The sequence below is a fragment of the Neomonachus schauinslandi genome, chromosome 4, assembly GCF_002201575.2.
Source record: "Neomonachus schauinslandi chromosome 4, ASM220157v2, whole genome shotgun sequence".
Taxonomy (NCBI): Eukaryota; Metazoa; Chordata; class Mammalia; order Carnivora; family Phocidae; genus Neomonachus; species Neomonachus schauinslandi.
In genome coordinates, this window is record NC_058406.1 from 146,930,142 (window position 1) to 146,946,852 (window position 16,711).

The window sequence follows — 16,711 nt, forward strand, 5'->3', positions numbered from 1 at the left end:
AAAACTCAGGTATAATGCCTGCTGCAAGGCAACATCTTGAGCACTTAGGGTTCTATCTTTTGGGATTATGTATATATTTTGGGAAAAATGGCCTATTTCTCTCAGAGCAAAATGAGAGATTGGGGGGGAAACAGATTGTTCCACTCTCATTATCCTTTGTGGAAGTTTCAGGATTCAAGGGAAGAACAATGTTTCTACTACAGAACACAATCATGAGTCCACTGATTTCTATCTAAAGGTTGAATAATGATCTTTCTTCTTTCATAATTCCGTTTCAGTTTAAGAGGCTATTTTTCCTCTCTACCCACTACTGTTTAGAGCAGGCACATTTGCAATTAAGCCCATCGTCACCTTGAGGTGATTACGAAGGAACTATAAGAAAATGGGCATCACTTTAAGACTCTTGACTTGGAAAACAGTGGCCCTCGGTGGCCACTATATTGTTCCCCATGAGGTGGAGCTCTTACAGTTAAGGTCATCTGATAAGGAGGAACTCTGCTATCTACTGCCCATTACCCTGGGTCCTAACATATCTTACGATTTTCAAGGTCCATACAGTCTGTTCTCTGCGTTGATCCGGGTCTTTTCTGGTCTACTGGCAACCTCCACCGTGTTTCTAACTCCTGGCCCAGTGTTAAGGGCAAGACATATTTACAGGCAGCCAAAGGCATAAAAAGAGTTCCTGGAACTGTTTTTGCACAGCACTGAAAAGCGATAGCCTCTCTCCAAATATCCTAACGTGACAAAGGTGCTATTAGGAGAATCTTGCTGCCTGTTAAGAATGGGACATCCATAATTACCCCGTGACTTCAGTGACTTCAGTGATTTCTTGCGCTTTTTTCTCTCACTCCAAAATGAGCATTTTGGGGGCGCTTGGGTGGCTCAGTCGTTTAAAAGGCTGCCTTCGGCTGGGGTCATGATCCTGGGGTCCTGGGATCAAGCCCCGCATTGGGCTCCTTGCTCAGCGGGGAGCCTGCTTCTCCCTCTCCCTCTGCCTGCCGCTCCCCCTGCCTGTGCTCTCTCTCTCTCTTACTCTCTCCGTAAAATAAATAATCTTTAAAAAAAAAAATGTAATGAGCATTTTGTCTGTTCCTAAATCTGCTTCTGAATATTGTTGGAGAGAAGTTCCTGGTATTTGTTGGAGAATGCCCGAGGTAATACAAGCTAGGGTATAAAAAGTGCAACAAGTTAAAACCATGTTCCACTGCTGTGGAAAATCTAAATGCATCCCGCTCCCCGCATTGACCATAGTATTACTGTTTCTTTAAATAATATCATGAAATGCAAATGTATGTGTTTAACCAGTTTGGGTAGTTCTGAAATCTTAAGTTCCAAGTAGAAGCTTCTTTCTTGTAATGATCTTGCAATCTAAAGTGGCCTACGAAACCAGAGTGCCCACCCAGAGCATTTTGCGGCTCTCCTGAAATCACCAAGCCCGCAGGCACCGAGAGGAGTTCGGAGCCGCGGGCTCCAGCTCAGGCTTGCGCCCGCTTCGTGACCAACACCTCGCTGGACCTCAGCTTTCTCTCCGTCACATGGGGCGCGGTTGGGGTTTGGATCTGGAAGATGACACGGATGCTATTCTCTGACTGAGTCGAACGACAACAGCCGCGGAGGGCCCGCTGGACTCCCAGCTTTCGGAAGGGCCGGCGAAAGGGAGAGGCTGCCGGGAGCCCGGCGCAGGAGGCCGGGAGCGCCGGCCGTGGGCGGTGCCACCCGCGTCGTCGAGTCTCCTTCCTGCCCGCGCAGGCCGAGGCGCGCCAGCAAAACGCTCCGGCCGCCCTCCGCTGCCGGCTCTCTGGTTCCTGGGCCGCCGGGCGGGACGCGGTTGGCGGCGACACCGGAGAAGGGCGGGTCAGGAAGTGGGGGCGCGGCGGCCGGGAGCGGTCTTGGGGCTGCCGAGGGGTTCGCGACGCGGAGGGCCGGAGACTCCGGGCCGCGCGGGACCCGGAGGGGCGCCCGGGCCTCCGCGGAGACGATGGCGGAGGAAGAAGGTGAGGGCCCCGGGGTCCAGCGCGCCAACTGTCGCCCGTGATCTCGGGAAAGAGGGGCGGGGGCGCGAGGGGCCCAGAGGCCTGGGCTGCGGGCGGTCAGTGGCCGCGGCTGCGCGCGGGTGGCTGCGTGGGGGCCGGGAAGGAGCGGGGCGGCGGCGGCACGGGGACGTTTAGGAGCGGAGTGAATGGCCCGAAGTTTTGTCTGCCTCAGTGGGAAGCAAAGGTGGAGCTTAAAGTTGGGAATGAGGTAGGGAGAGAAAAGGCTCTGTGTGTGTGTGTGTGTTGCGGGGGGAGGGGGTACTGTTTGAGGGGGAGGGCTACTAGCAGACAATTAATGGGGTGGGGGGTTGGAAGATGGAGGCTTAGTTACTGAGTGCATATTTGAAAATGATAGTGTTTAACCAAATGCCCCTCATTCTGAGTGCCTTCTTCAGAGGTCTGTGGACCGACAAATAAAAAGTCACGGGGGCGGGGCGCGGGGGGGGGCGGAGAAGCCTCACGCCGCGGGTATAGAAAGAGGCAGGAATTTGGGGTAAACAAGGTAAGGTGAATTGGGAGGGGAAACTGAAGAAGGCCAGCTCATTTATAGGTTAGGGGGAGATGGCAAAGGGCTGAGGGATGTAAGTAGTTTGGGAGGATTAGGAAGCCAGGAGTGCTTTGAGCGTGAAAGTGGGTGGTCTAGACAAATCTTCCCATGCCCCCACAGGGCCAAGGCGAAGAAAATTAATCCCTTCAGTAATATTTATTCATAGAAAATGATAGGTATGGGAGAAAAATGGGGAGTTAGAGGAACTTATCAGCTAGCGATAGATATTACAGGAAACATTCATGGCATGCATAATAACTTCATGATACCCGTGCTAGTTTCAGGAACAGGTATATATGATGGTGTCGCTTGACAGAGCAGTTAGATTTTGCATTCTGGTGGGAAATACAACTTTTTACCTTCTTGAGTGCAGTTGTGAATGTGATCTCATTTAGATTTAAACCTTATTGAACCAGGAATGCAAGGAGGGAATTTCAAGAATTCAGTGGAAAGCAATTTATTTTTATTTATTTATTTTAAGATTTTATTTATTTGACAGAGACACAGTGAGAGAGGGGACACAAGCAGGGCGAGTGGGAGAGGGAGAAGCAGGCTTCCCGCGGAGCGAGGAGCCGGATGTGGGGCTCGATCCCAGGAACCTGGGATCATGACCTGAGCCGAAGGCAGACGCTTAACGACTGAGCCACCCAGTCGCCCGGAAAGCAATTTTTAAACAATTGTTTTCTGCTCTTTGGCTTGCTGCTTGTCCCTATGCTCACACTGGCCTCATATTTGCCTTCTCTTTCTTGAGTTTTCAGAGTGTTAAAGCTGATCTAAATTTAAGACACTCTACCTAAAAACAGCGTCAAAAACAACGTCAAAACCAATGGCTATTTGTAGTTGGTGAGGAAGAATGTAATTCCATTTATTACCTTGGTTTTATCTTTGGTTGCAGTAGTTTAAAACATTTCTTGATATTTTTTCCTTTTCTGAATAGTTGCAAATCTGTGGAGTAGGTTGATAAGCTAGCTTGTATGTTTCCATTAACACTTTCATGCTTAAGCTAAAGCATGAAAAAAAATACTGCAATACTAAAAGTCTTTAATATGCATCATACAAAATGAGTAATTGTTTTAGGAGATTATAGTTACACTTAATTAAAGCAATGTGATGTGGAACTAATTAAAAAGACCATACCATTTTGTGAAATTTATTTATGGGATATAAAATGAAAAGTGGTGGGCGCCTGGGTGGCTCAGTTGTTAAGCGTCTGCCTTCGGCTCAGGTCATGATCCCAGGTTCCTGGGATCGAGTCCCACATCAGGCTCCCTGCTCTGTGGGAAGCCTGCTTCTCCCTCTCCTATTCCCCCTGCTTGTGTTCCAGCTCTCACTATGTCTCTCTCTGTCAAATAAATAAATAAAATCTTAAAAAAAAAAATTAAAGTGGTTTTGGTTGTAGAATTACTGATAATCCAAAAGCAAAAGCAAATACATTTTATATAGAACAACTAATGTATTGAAGTTTTGTTAAAATATAGTTTCATTCAGCAATTTTTTAATTCCATAAACATTTGGGTGCCTACTGTGTTAGGTGCTGGGATATAATAATAGTCAACAATGAATGAGTAATTACAGTCTTACTTATTATAATAATGCTAGTAATGATAATATTTATAGCAAACATGTCTATGTGCTAGGCATTATTCTGAGTGCTTTACGTTTGTTTTATTTGGCACTTTTCCAAATACATATTATCTTAAAATTAGACTAAATGGTCTATTTTACCCCTATATCCCTTTTTGCTTATCATTCACATTCATTTGGGTCCTCTTCATTGTCCCACTGTTACTCCAGGTAAGTAATTTTTTGAGAATGTCGTCTTACAAAAAATGTCTTCCTTGTTGCAGTAGAGGGTCAGATTGTTCATACTTACCCTTTCTGAAAGAAATGTTAGAGCAAAGAAAGAAGTGACCACCTTGAGTATAGCAGTATTAACACTACATTTGGAAATTGCTGTGTGTTGTCTGGATGGACATTTGCAGGCCTATTTGTAGCTCTGCTAATGATCTCATGTGAAGATCATTGGACCAGACCTGGAAATGGCAGGTTATTTTTGTGGTTATGTTATCATTTTCATTTAGTTTGACTTTTTCTTTACAATGCTAAAGATACAAGAAGGAAAAGGAAACTTAAAATCTGTCCTAGAACTTTCCTATCAGTTAATCGGCATCATTCATGGCTTTGGCCTTTGCTGCTTCTCCACCTGGGGATTCCTGGTTTTGTCTTCCAATTATGAAGCTATGAGATCAGTATAAAGGAAAGGAGGTGAAATTTGGATCTAGTCAGTTTTGTTTCTTGGTGACAGGTAAAAAATTAAAAAAAAAAAAATTTTTTTTTTTTTAAAACCCAACGCTGGGCTTGAACTCATGACCTTGAGATCAAGACCTGAGTTGAGATCAAGAGTCAGAGGCTTAACTGACTGAGCCACCCAGAGGCCTCCCCCACACCCCCCCAACCTCAGTTTTTTGTGAGGGACAAGGTTGAAGAGATTGGCTAAAATGAATACTGTATTTCCTAGGTTGTACTTTTTGCTCCCCCAATTTAATGTCACTGAAACCAACATGTCTTAAAATCAGTTCATACATTTAATATGGTAGTGTTCCCCCCCCACTTTGAAAAACTGCTTAGGGGCACCTGGGTGGCTCAGTTGGTTAAGCATCTGACTCTTGATTTCAGCTCCAGTCTCGATCTCATGGTCATGAGTTCAAGTTCTGCGTTGGGTTCCATGCTGGGCAGGGAGTGTACTTAAAAAAACAAAACAAAACAAGGGGCGCCTGGGTGGCTCAGTCGTTAAGCGTCTGCCTTCGGCTCAGGTCATGATCCCAGGGTCCTGGGATCGAGCCCTGCGTCGTGCTCCCTGCTCCACGGGAAGCCTGCTTCTCCCTCTCCCACTCCCCCTGCTTGTGTTCCCTCTCTCACTGTGTTTCTCTCTGTCAAATAAATAAAATCTTAAAAAAAAACAAAAACAAACAAACTGGGCTCCTGGGTGGCTTAGTTGGTTAAACATCTGCCTTCTGCTCAGGTCATGATCTCAGGGTCCTGGGATCAAGCCCTGAGTTGGGTTCCCGGCTCGGCAGGGAGTCTGCTTCTCCCTCTCCCGTTGCCCCTCGTTCCTGCTTGTTCTCTCTCTCTCTCAAATAAATAAATAAAATCTTTAAAAACAAACAAACCCAAAACCCCCAAAATACCTGCTCAATATCTTAAAATGTATAGCATCTTAGAACCAAAAAGATATAGTGTTATAGATCCTTTATAGATAATTTATTTGTATGGCCCTTGATTGTTGCTAATATAGATTCTGGAAAGATGGCTTTATGAATTATTTGGGAATCTGTGCAAAATTTTTGTATAAGCTCTACTTCTATAAATAAAATCCATTTATATGTACTAAGAGAACACTTTAATGTCTCTGTAAAGTGATTGATTTTATGAGGAAATTTTTTTTTTTAGATTTTATTTATTTATTTGACAGACAGAGAGACAGCCAGAGAGGGAACACAAGCAGTGGGAGTGGGAGAGGGAGAAGCAGGCTTCCCGCTGAGCAGGGAGCCTGATGCGGGGCTTGATCCCAGGACCCTGGGATCGTGCCCTGAGCCGAAGGCAGACGCTTAACAACTGAGCCACCCAGGCGCCCCTAAGGAAATTTTTTAAAAAGGAAAATGATAGCTTTTTATAAAGAATACTTTCTATGTGATATCCCCTTTCCAGTCTATCTTTATCTTAAATGTGTGCTTTTAACCTGTAATAAAAAAGACCTACTTAACCCATTTGTAAACTGCCTTAACAGATTTGTTAGCTTGCTTTCTGAAATTATCCAGTTAAATTTTCAAAAAAAATTTCAATACTATCAATGTGTGTGATCTTGTAAGTGTAATGACTGAGTAAACTTCTTGGGGTTATATCACCCAGTTACTGCATCCACTCAGCCACCTCCCCTCCAGCAACCCTGTTTGTTTCCTGTAGTTAAGAGTCTCTTATGGTTTGTCTCCCTCTCTGATTTCACCTTATCTTTTCCTTCCCTTCCCCTATGTTCATCTGTTTTGTTTCTTAAATTCCACAAAAGAGTGAAATCATATATTTGTCTTTCTCTGACTGACTTATTTCGGTCAGCATAATACCCTCTAGTTCTAGCCACGTCATTGCAAATGGCAAGATTTCATTCTTTTTGGTAGTTGAGTAATATTCCTCTGTGTGTGTGTGTGTGTGTGTGTATACACCACATCTTCTTTATCCATTCACCTGTCGATGGACATCTGGGCTCTTTCCTTTTTTTGGTTATTGTGGACATTGCTACTGTAATCATTGGGGTGCATGTGCCCCTAAATCCTCATTTTTGTTGGGTGTTTTTAACTTTTGCTTTATCCCAGAGCAATTAAAAAGGCATCATGAAAAAGAAATATAGTAGTATTTATTAATTGACCCAGATTTGTATGCAAAAATACTGAAAATCTGGGGTGTTGGTGGCATAGTCAGTTGGGCGTCCATCTCCTGGTTTCGGCTGGGGTTGTGATCTCAGGGTCATGGAATTGAGCCCTGCGTTGGGCTCCATGCTCAGCATGGAGTCTGCTTGAGATTCTCTGCCCCTCCCCCACTGTGCACACACATGCTCTCTCTCTCTCTTTTTCTCTAAAATTAAAAAATAAGAACTCAAAATCTGAGGCATGGCTTTTCTAATAATAATGTTATTTTCTAATCTGTTCACTGGCTTCAGTACTTAAAACAATTACAAAATAAATGATAGCTTAGAAATGGTTAAAAATTAGACGAGACTGAATCCACTAAATATACAGTTATTATTTTTTAATCACAATGCCAATGTTTAAAGATATTTTAGCAAACTTGAGTTTGCTTTGAAGCTATTTTAAAAAATATCCTTTTTAGGGAGGGCCTGGCTGGCTCAGTTGGAAGAGCATGTGACTCTTGATCTTGACAGTCATGAGTTCAAGCCCCACATTGGGTATAGACATTACTAAAAAAAAATTAAATTGGGGCGCCTGGGTGGCTCAGTTGGTTAAGCAACTGCCTTCGGCTCAGGTCATGATCCTGGAGTCCCAGGATCGAGTCCCGCATCGGGCTCCCTGCTCAGCGAGGAGCCTGCTTCTCCCTCTGACCCTCCCCCCTCTCATGTACTCTCTCTCATTCTCGCTCTCTCAAATAAATAAATAAATCTTAAAAAAAAAAATTATATTAAAAAAATACAGGGTTGTTTTTTCATTTTCCATAGTAAAGCTAGAATCCTTCATCTGATCAGCAGCAGCGGATTCATTCTCCTTTTTTGACTTCTCTTTTTAGGCTCACATTTCATAGCTTAAGGTCATCCCTAAAAGAAAAGAGAAAACTGTCCTCTGCTCCAGTAAGGAGGAAATAAATTCTTGAACCACCTTATAAGCTTGGCAGGACAGTTTGTACCAACATGACAGTCATAGTCTACCCTTATAAGATAATTAATTCTGGGGGCACCTGTGTGGCTCAATTGGTTAAGCATCTAACTCTTGATCTCAGCTCAGGTCTTGATCTCAGGGTCATGAATTCAAACCCTGCATTGGGCTCCATGCTGGGTGTGGAGCCTGCTTAAAAGAAAAGAAAAAGAGGGGGCGCCTGGGTGGTTCAGTTGGTTAAGCGTCTGCCTTCGGCTCGGGTCATTATCCCAGGGTCCTGGGATTGAGCCCCGCATCAGGCTCTCTGCTCAGTGGGGAGCCTGCTTCTCCCTCTGCTGCTCCCCCTGCTTGTGCTCGCTCTCTCTGTCAAATAAATAAATAAAATCTTAAAAAAAAGAGAGAGATAATTAACTCTAGGAAGGAAAAGTAGTTAGGTTTGAATATAGTAAATTTTTGTTTCATTTGGAATTCAGCTTACTGGTTTGGAGGTACTTTTTTTTTTTTTAAGATTTTATTTATTTATTTGACAGAGCAGGAGAGCACAGGCAGGGGGAGCAGCAGAGGGAGGGGGAGAAGCAGGCAGGGAGCCCAATGTGGGGCTCGATCTCAGGACCCTGGCATCATGACCCGAGCTGAAGGCAGTTGCTTAATTGACTGAGCCACCCAGGCGCCCCTTGGAGGTACTTTCTGCTTTACATTTTTTATTAGACATAAAAGGGTAGTCTAACATTGGGAAATTTTCTGACAGTTTTCCACATATAGGGGTATGCCTATTTCACATATCTAAATTATAAGACTGTACAATGATAATAACACAGCACTGTGAAATTCTGCAGAACTTGCAGGATTGTTTTAAAAATGAAGTATAATTTTATGATCAATAATATTTTATTATATTCAGATTTTTAAAAAATTGTTAATCGTTGAATCATGAGTGTGATATTCTCAGGTAACTAGAATAATGCGCTAATGTATTAAATAACACCTGGTTCCCCAGTCATTCTGGAAAGGGGTTTACTTATTTTGGGATATTTTGAAAATAACATTATCTCAGGAGAAGAGCTTGTTTGTTTATCAATAGGACTCTGAAAGCACAGGTGGAAGGGAGAACCTAAATATTTTTTTTTTGTATGAAAGACAGTCTTTCTGTCTAAATGAATTATTTATTTATTTAATTGTGAAAAAAGGTATCTTTGATACTGAAAGTTCTCTATGTGACTTTTGCCTTAGTATAATAAAAGTTTGGGTTATAGATTAGAACAACTTGATACACGTGTTGCAATAATGTCTTAAATATTTGAAGGACCAACAGTAGAACTGCGCCAAAGAAAAAAGCTGAAGTCTTCAGAAAATAAGGAATCTGTCAAAGAAGAGAAAATCAGTGACACTCCAATTCCTGAAAGAGCTCCAAAACGTAAGTTAGATAAATTTGGAGTTTTTGTGCTACTACAAAAATGGCTTTTTATATGCTAGGTATTATATTTTGTATTAATATTTTATCAACTTTTTTTTTAAGATTTTATTTATTTGACAGAGAGAGACACAGTGCGAGGGGGAACACAAACGGAGAGTGGGAGAGGGAGAAGCAGGCTTCCCACCGAGCAGGGAGCCTGATGCGGGGCTCGATCCCAGGACCCTGAGATCATGACCTGAGCCGAAGGCAGACGCTTAACGACTGAGCCACCCAGGCGCCCCTTGTATTAATATTTTAAATGTGTATACCTGTTCTGAGATTAATTACATGGTATTATCAGTCAACTTTGGTTTTGCTGTAGAACAAACCCTAAATCTCACTGGCTTACAAAAAACACTTATTTCTGACTAATGTTCTATGTTGTGGCTTCAGGTTGGCTGGTGTAGCTTGATGTGTCATGAAGGAACAGCCCCTACTTGCGACATCTTTTTTAAGACCGAGGTAAAGAGCAGGAGAACAGGCAGAGTCATGCCGTGTCTCTTAAATTTTCTGCTGAGCTGGCACTTTGTCACTTGTACTCATATTCTGTTGACCCAAGGAAGTCATATAATCAATCCAGACAGTGAGATGGAGAAATATACCCTGACTACAGGGAAGAGATGGAGAAGTATACCTTGACTACAGGGAAGCGTTGCAAGTCACATGGTAGTGGGCAGAGATGAATAATCTTTTTATAGGAAAGGATAAAATAAGTGGGAATAATATTGTAACATTCTACCACATTCTTTCCTTTTGATCATAAATATTTACTTTTCTCCCTCAAACAAAATACACTCACTATCTCTCTGGCCCCAAGGAAGATACTCAGTCTTACCCAGTCCTGGCAGCAGTCTTGAGGCCCAAGGTCTTCTTATCTACATCAGGGCCAGGTATGATTCATTCTAGTCCAGATATCTATAAATTAAAAAGGTAAGTTTTGTGCTCTGTGTCAGGGGCCCCCAAGACCACCCCCATGTTTGGTGATTAGCTAGAAGGACTCACAGGTCTCAGAATATTTACAGCAATGACTTATTATAGTGAACAGTACAAAACAAAATCAGCAAAAGGAAAAGACCTAGGGCTAAAATCTGTAAGAAACTAGGCATAAGCTTCGCTGATTCTTTTCCTAATGGAGTCACACAGGATGTGCTTAACTCCTTCAGCATCAAATTGTGACATTTGTTAAGTTTTATCTACCACAGAAGCTCATTAATGACTGCGCAGAGTTGGTTTGTTTTTTTTTTTCTTTCTCTCTCTCTTTTTTTTTCTTTTAAAGATTTTGTTTATTTATTTGACAGAGAGAGACACAGCAAGAGAGGGAACACAAGCAGAGGGAGTGGGAGAGGGAGAAGCAGGCTTCCTGCAGAGCAGGGAGCCCGATGCGGGGCTCGATCCCAGGATCCTGGGATCATGACCTGGGCCGAAGGCAGACACTTAACGACTGAGCCGCCCAGGCGCCCCTCTTTTTCTCCCTTTTTAAAAGATTTTATTCATTTGAAACAGAGAGATATATATAGAGAGAACATGAGCAGGGGGAGAAGCAGAGGGAGAGGGAGAAGTAGACTCCCCACTGAGCTGAGAGCCCGACGCAGGGCTTGATCCCAGGACCCGGAGACCATGACCTAAGCCGAGGGCAGACGCTTAACCATCTGAGCCACCCAGGCACCCCTTGTGGTTTTTTTTCCTTAAGATTGTATTTATTTATTGGGGCGCCTGGGTGGCTCAGTCGTTAAGCGTCTGCCTTCGGCTCAGGTCATGATCCCAGGGTCCTGGGATTAAGCCCCACATCGGGCTCCCTGCTCAGCGGGAAGCCTGCTTCTCCCTCTCCCACTCCCGCTGCTTGTGTTCCCTTTCTCTGTGTCTCTCTCAAATAAAAAATAAATAAAATCTTTAAAAAAAAAATAAGATTTTATTTATTTATTTGAGAGAGAGAGGGAGAGAGCGTGCACGCATGAGCTGGGGGGTGGGGCAGAGGGAGAGGAAGAAGCAGACACGATGCTGAGCAGGGTGCCTGACATCACCAAGACCCTGAGATCATGACCCGAGCTGAAGGCAGATGCTTAACGACTGAGCCACCCAGGCGCCCCGGTCCTTCTTTTTCTATTATCCTACTGAACTATATATGAAGATGGCTTTGGAGAACATGCTATCCTTAGGGGCTGAACAGCCTTCTCATTGCTTCCCGCTGAGAGTTGAAGAGAGTTGAAGGCCCATTTATTTTTTTATATATATTTTTTATTTTTTAAAGATTTTATTTGTCAGAGAGAAAGAGAGAGAGAGCACAAGCAGGGGGAGCGGCAGGAGGAGGGAGAAGCAGGCTCCCCTCTGAGCAAGGAGCCCAATGCAGAACTCGATCCCAGGATCCTGGGATTATAACCTGAGCCAAAGGCAGACGCTTAACCGACTGAGCTACCCAAGGGTCCCTGAGGGCCCATTTACATATTTTTTCTCAAATAAGATAAAGGCAGTGGGTTATCTACAGAGCTAGTTCTTGGGGGTAGCAGCAAGAAAATTTTTTGGAAACTGGAAAAATAGTAATCCATATTATGCAGTGATAAATCCTGTGAATAGTTGCAATTTTAGTACTACTTTTTTATTTTTTTTTTATTTTTTTTTTTTTTTATTTTTTTTTTTTAAAGATTTTATTTATTTATTCATGAGAGACAGAGAGAGAGACAGAGGCAGAGCGAGAAGCAGGCTCCCCGCGGAGCAGGGAGCCGGATGCGGGACTCGATCCCGGACACTGGGATCATGACCTGAGCCGAAGGCAGATGCTTAACCGACTGAGCCACCCAGGCGTCCCAGTACTACTTTTTTATTACTTTAGGTAACAGGATTGTAAAACAGGATGTTACTACAGTGCCTTGGTTATCAGCTGCATTTGATTACAGGAAAGAGATGAATTTAGAACAGAATTAGCCTATTTGCAAGCAGGAATGAAGAGGAAAAGAGGGAATCCAAAATTTCTGGGACTTGTAGTATTGAGTTAGAACTATCTATTTTAGCTAATAAAATCAAGAAAAATGAGAAATACTTTGAGCAACAAAGACGATGACTAAGATGAATCCTCAAGGCAATGACTAAATCAGGGGCAAGGCTCTCCCACAGAGTTTGTTAAAAATATATGGATGGATGAAGGTATTTCCTAGAAAATAACACAGGGGTGGTTCCACAGAAGCCTAATAAGATCAAAATACATGTAGTTAAGCCTTTTCAGAGACTCATCTAGAAAAAAAATTGTCAGTACAGTAGTCCCCCCATGCAGTAGTTTCACTTTCCATCATTTCAGTTATCTGTGTTCACCACAGTTCGGAAGCAGATAATCCGCTTTCTGATGTGTTGTCAGAAAGTTAATAGTAGTGTAACATACTTCATGGTACCTCTGTCATTCTCCTTACTTTATCTCATCACTACCATTTCACATCATTACAAGGAATAGGGTGAGTACAGTACAGTAAGATATTTTGAGAGAGAGAGACTGTGTTCCCATAACTTTTATTACAACATATTGTTATAGTTGTTGTATTTTATTATTAGTTCTTGTTAATCTCTCACTGTGTCTATAAATTAAACTTTATGACAGGTATGTATGTATCGGAAAAAGCATAGTGTATCTAGGGTTCAGTACTATCCACAGTTTCAGGCATCCACTAAGCATCTCGGAACACATCCCCCGCACACAAGGCAGGAGAGGACTTCTGTATAGTTGTTGGAACATGGATGGAGCTGACTAGAATCAAGTAGGTAAAAAGCTGACAAAATTGTTCGTTTCTTTGCAGGAATAAGTAATTTAATTTTTAAAAATTAAGGTAGAGGCATGCCTCCTTTTATTATGTTTTGCAGATATCTTTTTTTTTTTTTTTTAGTGAACTGAACATTAGTGGCAACCCTGTGTCGAGCAAGGCTAACAGCACCATTTTCCAACCACATTTGCTCATTTCCTATCTCTGTGTTATATTTTGGTAATTCTCGCAGTAGTTCAAACTTTATCATTATAGTATGTTGTGGTGATCTGTGGTCAATGATTATGATTCACTGACAGCTCAGGTGATGGTTAGCATACTTTAGCAATAAACTCTTTTTAAAATAAGATATGTATGGTTTTTTTTTTTTTTTTTGGACATAATGCTACAGTGTAGTATAAACAACTTTTATATAACCAGTAAACCAAAAAATTCACTTAATTCGCTTATGGTAATATCTGCTTTATTGCAGTGGTGTGGAACTGAACCTGTAACATCTCTGAGGTATACCTGTATAATTAGCTTACAGTAAAATGCACAGAATCTTAGGCATTTAATTAAATGAGTTTTGACACTGGAATGCAGCTGAAACCAGATACAGAACATTTCTATTATCCCCGAAAGTTTCTTTATATCCTCTTGAAGATTTTCCCTGTACCCCCCCCCCCAAGACAACCACTCTTCTTTTTTTAAAAGATTTTATTTATTTATTTGTCAGAGAGAGAGAGAGAGCACAAGCAGAGGGAACAGCAGGCAGAGGGAGAAGCAGGCTCCCCGTTGAGCAGGGAGCCCGATGCGGGGCTCCATCCCAGACCCTGGGATCATGACCCGAGCCGAAGGCAGACACTTAACCAACTGAGCCACCCAGGCGTCCCAACATCCACTCTTCTTATTCGTTTTGCATGTCGTAGAATTTCGTATAAATGGAATCATACAACATGTATGCTTTTGTGTCTGGATTTTTTCACTTAGCTCGGCATGTTTTCCTTTAAAAATATAATCATTCTGAGATTCATTCATGTTGCTGTAATTTTTTATCTATTCTCTTCTTGTTGGACATTTGAGTAATTTTCAGTATTTATTTATTTATTTATTTTTTTTTAAAGATTTTATTTATTTATTTGACAGAGAGAGACACAGCGAGAGAGGGAACACAAGCAGGGGGAGTGGGAGAGGGAGAAGCAGGCCTCCTGCGGAGCAGGGAGCCCGATGCGGGGCTCGATCCCAGGACCCTGGGATCATGACCTGAGCCGAAGGCAGACGCTTAACGACTGAGCCACCCAGGCGCCCAATTTTCAGTATTTAGCTATAAGGCTTCTATGAACATAGTTCTACAGATCTTTTTGTGGACGTTTGTTTTTATTTCTTTTAAGTAAATAAGAGAATTGCCTGCTAAGTTTTTGAGAGAGATGTACTGTTAAAAGAACTGTCAACCTAGATTAAAAAGGATATAACTATTCAGGTCTTAAAATGATATATACATGCAGGAAACAAGCTGAATAAGCTGCTCTTAGGGTGTCTTTCTTGAGAAGCAGTGAGTGTGTTTTGCCTTTGGGAGGGAAGTGAGTATTTGTGAGGAATGGGGAAGACCCTGGTAGACTCTTTTATTGTTTGCAAATGTTTGCTCTCTTCCCTAAAGTGTTATCCATTTCTTCCCATTGCCATGTGATTTGGAGTGTGTCTCTGAAGCAGTGTGTACTTTGCTCCCTCATTGTCAGGCTTGTTGATGTGACTTGCCTAGACCAATGGAATGTCTGTGGAAGCAGCACTGTACTAGTTTTTTTTTTTTTTTTTTTTTTTTTAAGATTATTTATTTATTTATTCGACAGAGAGAGATAGAGAGAGCAGGAACACAAGCAGGGGGAGTTGGAGAGGGAGAAGCAGGCTTCCTGCCGAGCAGGGAGCCCGATGCGGGACTCGATCCCAGGACCCTGGGATCATGACCTGAGCCGAAGGCAGACGCTTAACGACTGAGCCACCCAGGCGCCCCGCACTGTACTAGTTTTGACCAGAAACTATAAGAGGCATTGTTTGCTCTGCCTGTTCTGCTTTTTTTTTTTTTTTAAGATTTTATTTATTCATTTGACTGAGAAAGAGAGAGAGCACAAGCAAGGGGAGTGGCAGGCAGAGGGAGAGGGAGAAGCAAGCTCCCTGTGGGGAGCCTGACTCGGGGCTCCATCCCAGGACCCTGAGATCATAACCTGAGCCAAAGGCAGGTGCTTAACAGACTGGGCCACCCAGGTGTCCTGTTCTCCTGCTCTTATCCTCTGTCATGAGAATAGCTACTGGCCCCAATCTGGGACTCTGAAGAAGATAGAAGAGCCACAGCTAATCTGAAGTCTGAAATTGGGTGGAGAGTCACTGCAGACCCAAAACCCACAAGTAGCATAAGTGAGAAATAAACCTGTATTTTGTAAGCCACTAATAGTTTGGGATAACTTTTTTTTTTTATCATAGTAAAGCTTACTAATAGAGTGGTCATTTAAAACATTTTGGAAAATACAAGAAAGATAATTAAACAATCTAGAGCTAACTACTGTAAAATAGTATTTTCCCCCTGAATACAAAAATATTTTTAGGGTAGAAAATGTGGAAAATAGAGAAAAGTATAATAAAAATAAAATGTATAAATAATTCCAATAGAACTACTCTTAAAAGTTTTGGCAGGTATTGCTTATATTTTTTTCAGTGCACTTTACTTTTTTTTTTTACTTTTTTTGTGAAATTGAATCCTACGTTTCTTTTCCTAACATGTCCTTAGCTTCTTCCTTTGCTTTAAATATTACTTAACTATTCCCTGTATTATTGGTATTGATATTTATGTAGTGCTCTTTTTTTTTCTTATTCCATCTTTGACTCTTCACAAAAAACTTTGAAAACAACATATTTAGTATTAAGGTAAGGCATTTATATGTAGGATTTGGTTTACATACTTTTTATAATAGCCACTGATAATTAGGATTAATTTACCATTATCTAAGACTTAATGAAAAAAAAAACAAATCAGGAAAACATACACTTTCAGAAACTTTGAAGCACTTTTGCCAGACTGCCACCATTGATAAGTTTTTTTTACCAGTTTTTTTTAGTTCATATTGTGTCAACATTGCTTTAGTTAACTATCTTATATATTTTTGCATGTATGCTTCTGTATTTCAACAATAATAGCTAGTATTTACTGAGCTCTTACTATGTGCCAGGCCAAATGCTTTACACATGCTATTGAAAACAGTAATTTTAAAACAATTTTATCCTACTGATAATAATATTTGATTTTTGGGTACTGTTTTTCAAGCATTTTGAATGTAATTCTTACTGCCTTAGTGATATCTAACTACTTAGTCTATTTAATGTCTCTAGTGTTCCATGAAAACTAATATTTATTAAATAATATTTTGAAAATGGCTAAGATTTTAGTTTAGCTAAGCTCATAAATCAGCAAGTTGAGTTTTACGGACCTGTCAGTCATTCGGTAATAGAACATTGGGCTTTGGGCCCTTAGGCCTGTGCTTATTATACCTAATAGCTAGAGTAGAGCAGGACTAAATCACCCTGTG

The 16,711-nt window shown here is 41.8% G+C and overlaps 1 protein-coding gene across 1 annotated transcript in view; it reads left to right on the forward strand.

Annotated features, from left to right (window-relative positions):
- The first annotated feature begins 1,888 nt into the window (after positions 1-1,888).
- DPY19L4 (dpy-19 like 4) overlaps positions 1,889-16,711 on the forward strand; it is a 65,836-nt gene continuing 51,013 nt past the window's right edge. The window contains exons 1-2 of the mRNA XM_021688242.1: positions 1,889-1,994; positions 9,262-9,372. Of these exons, the coding sequence (XP_021543917.1) occupies positions 1,979-1,994; positions 9,262-9,372 (127 nt within the window). The 5' untranslated portion in view covers positions 1,889-1,978. The remainder of the gene's footprint in view (positions 1,995-9,261; positions 9,373-16,711) is intronic.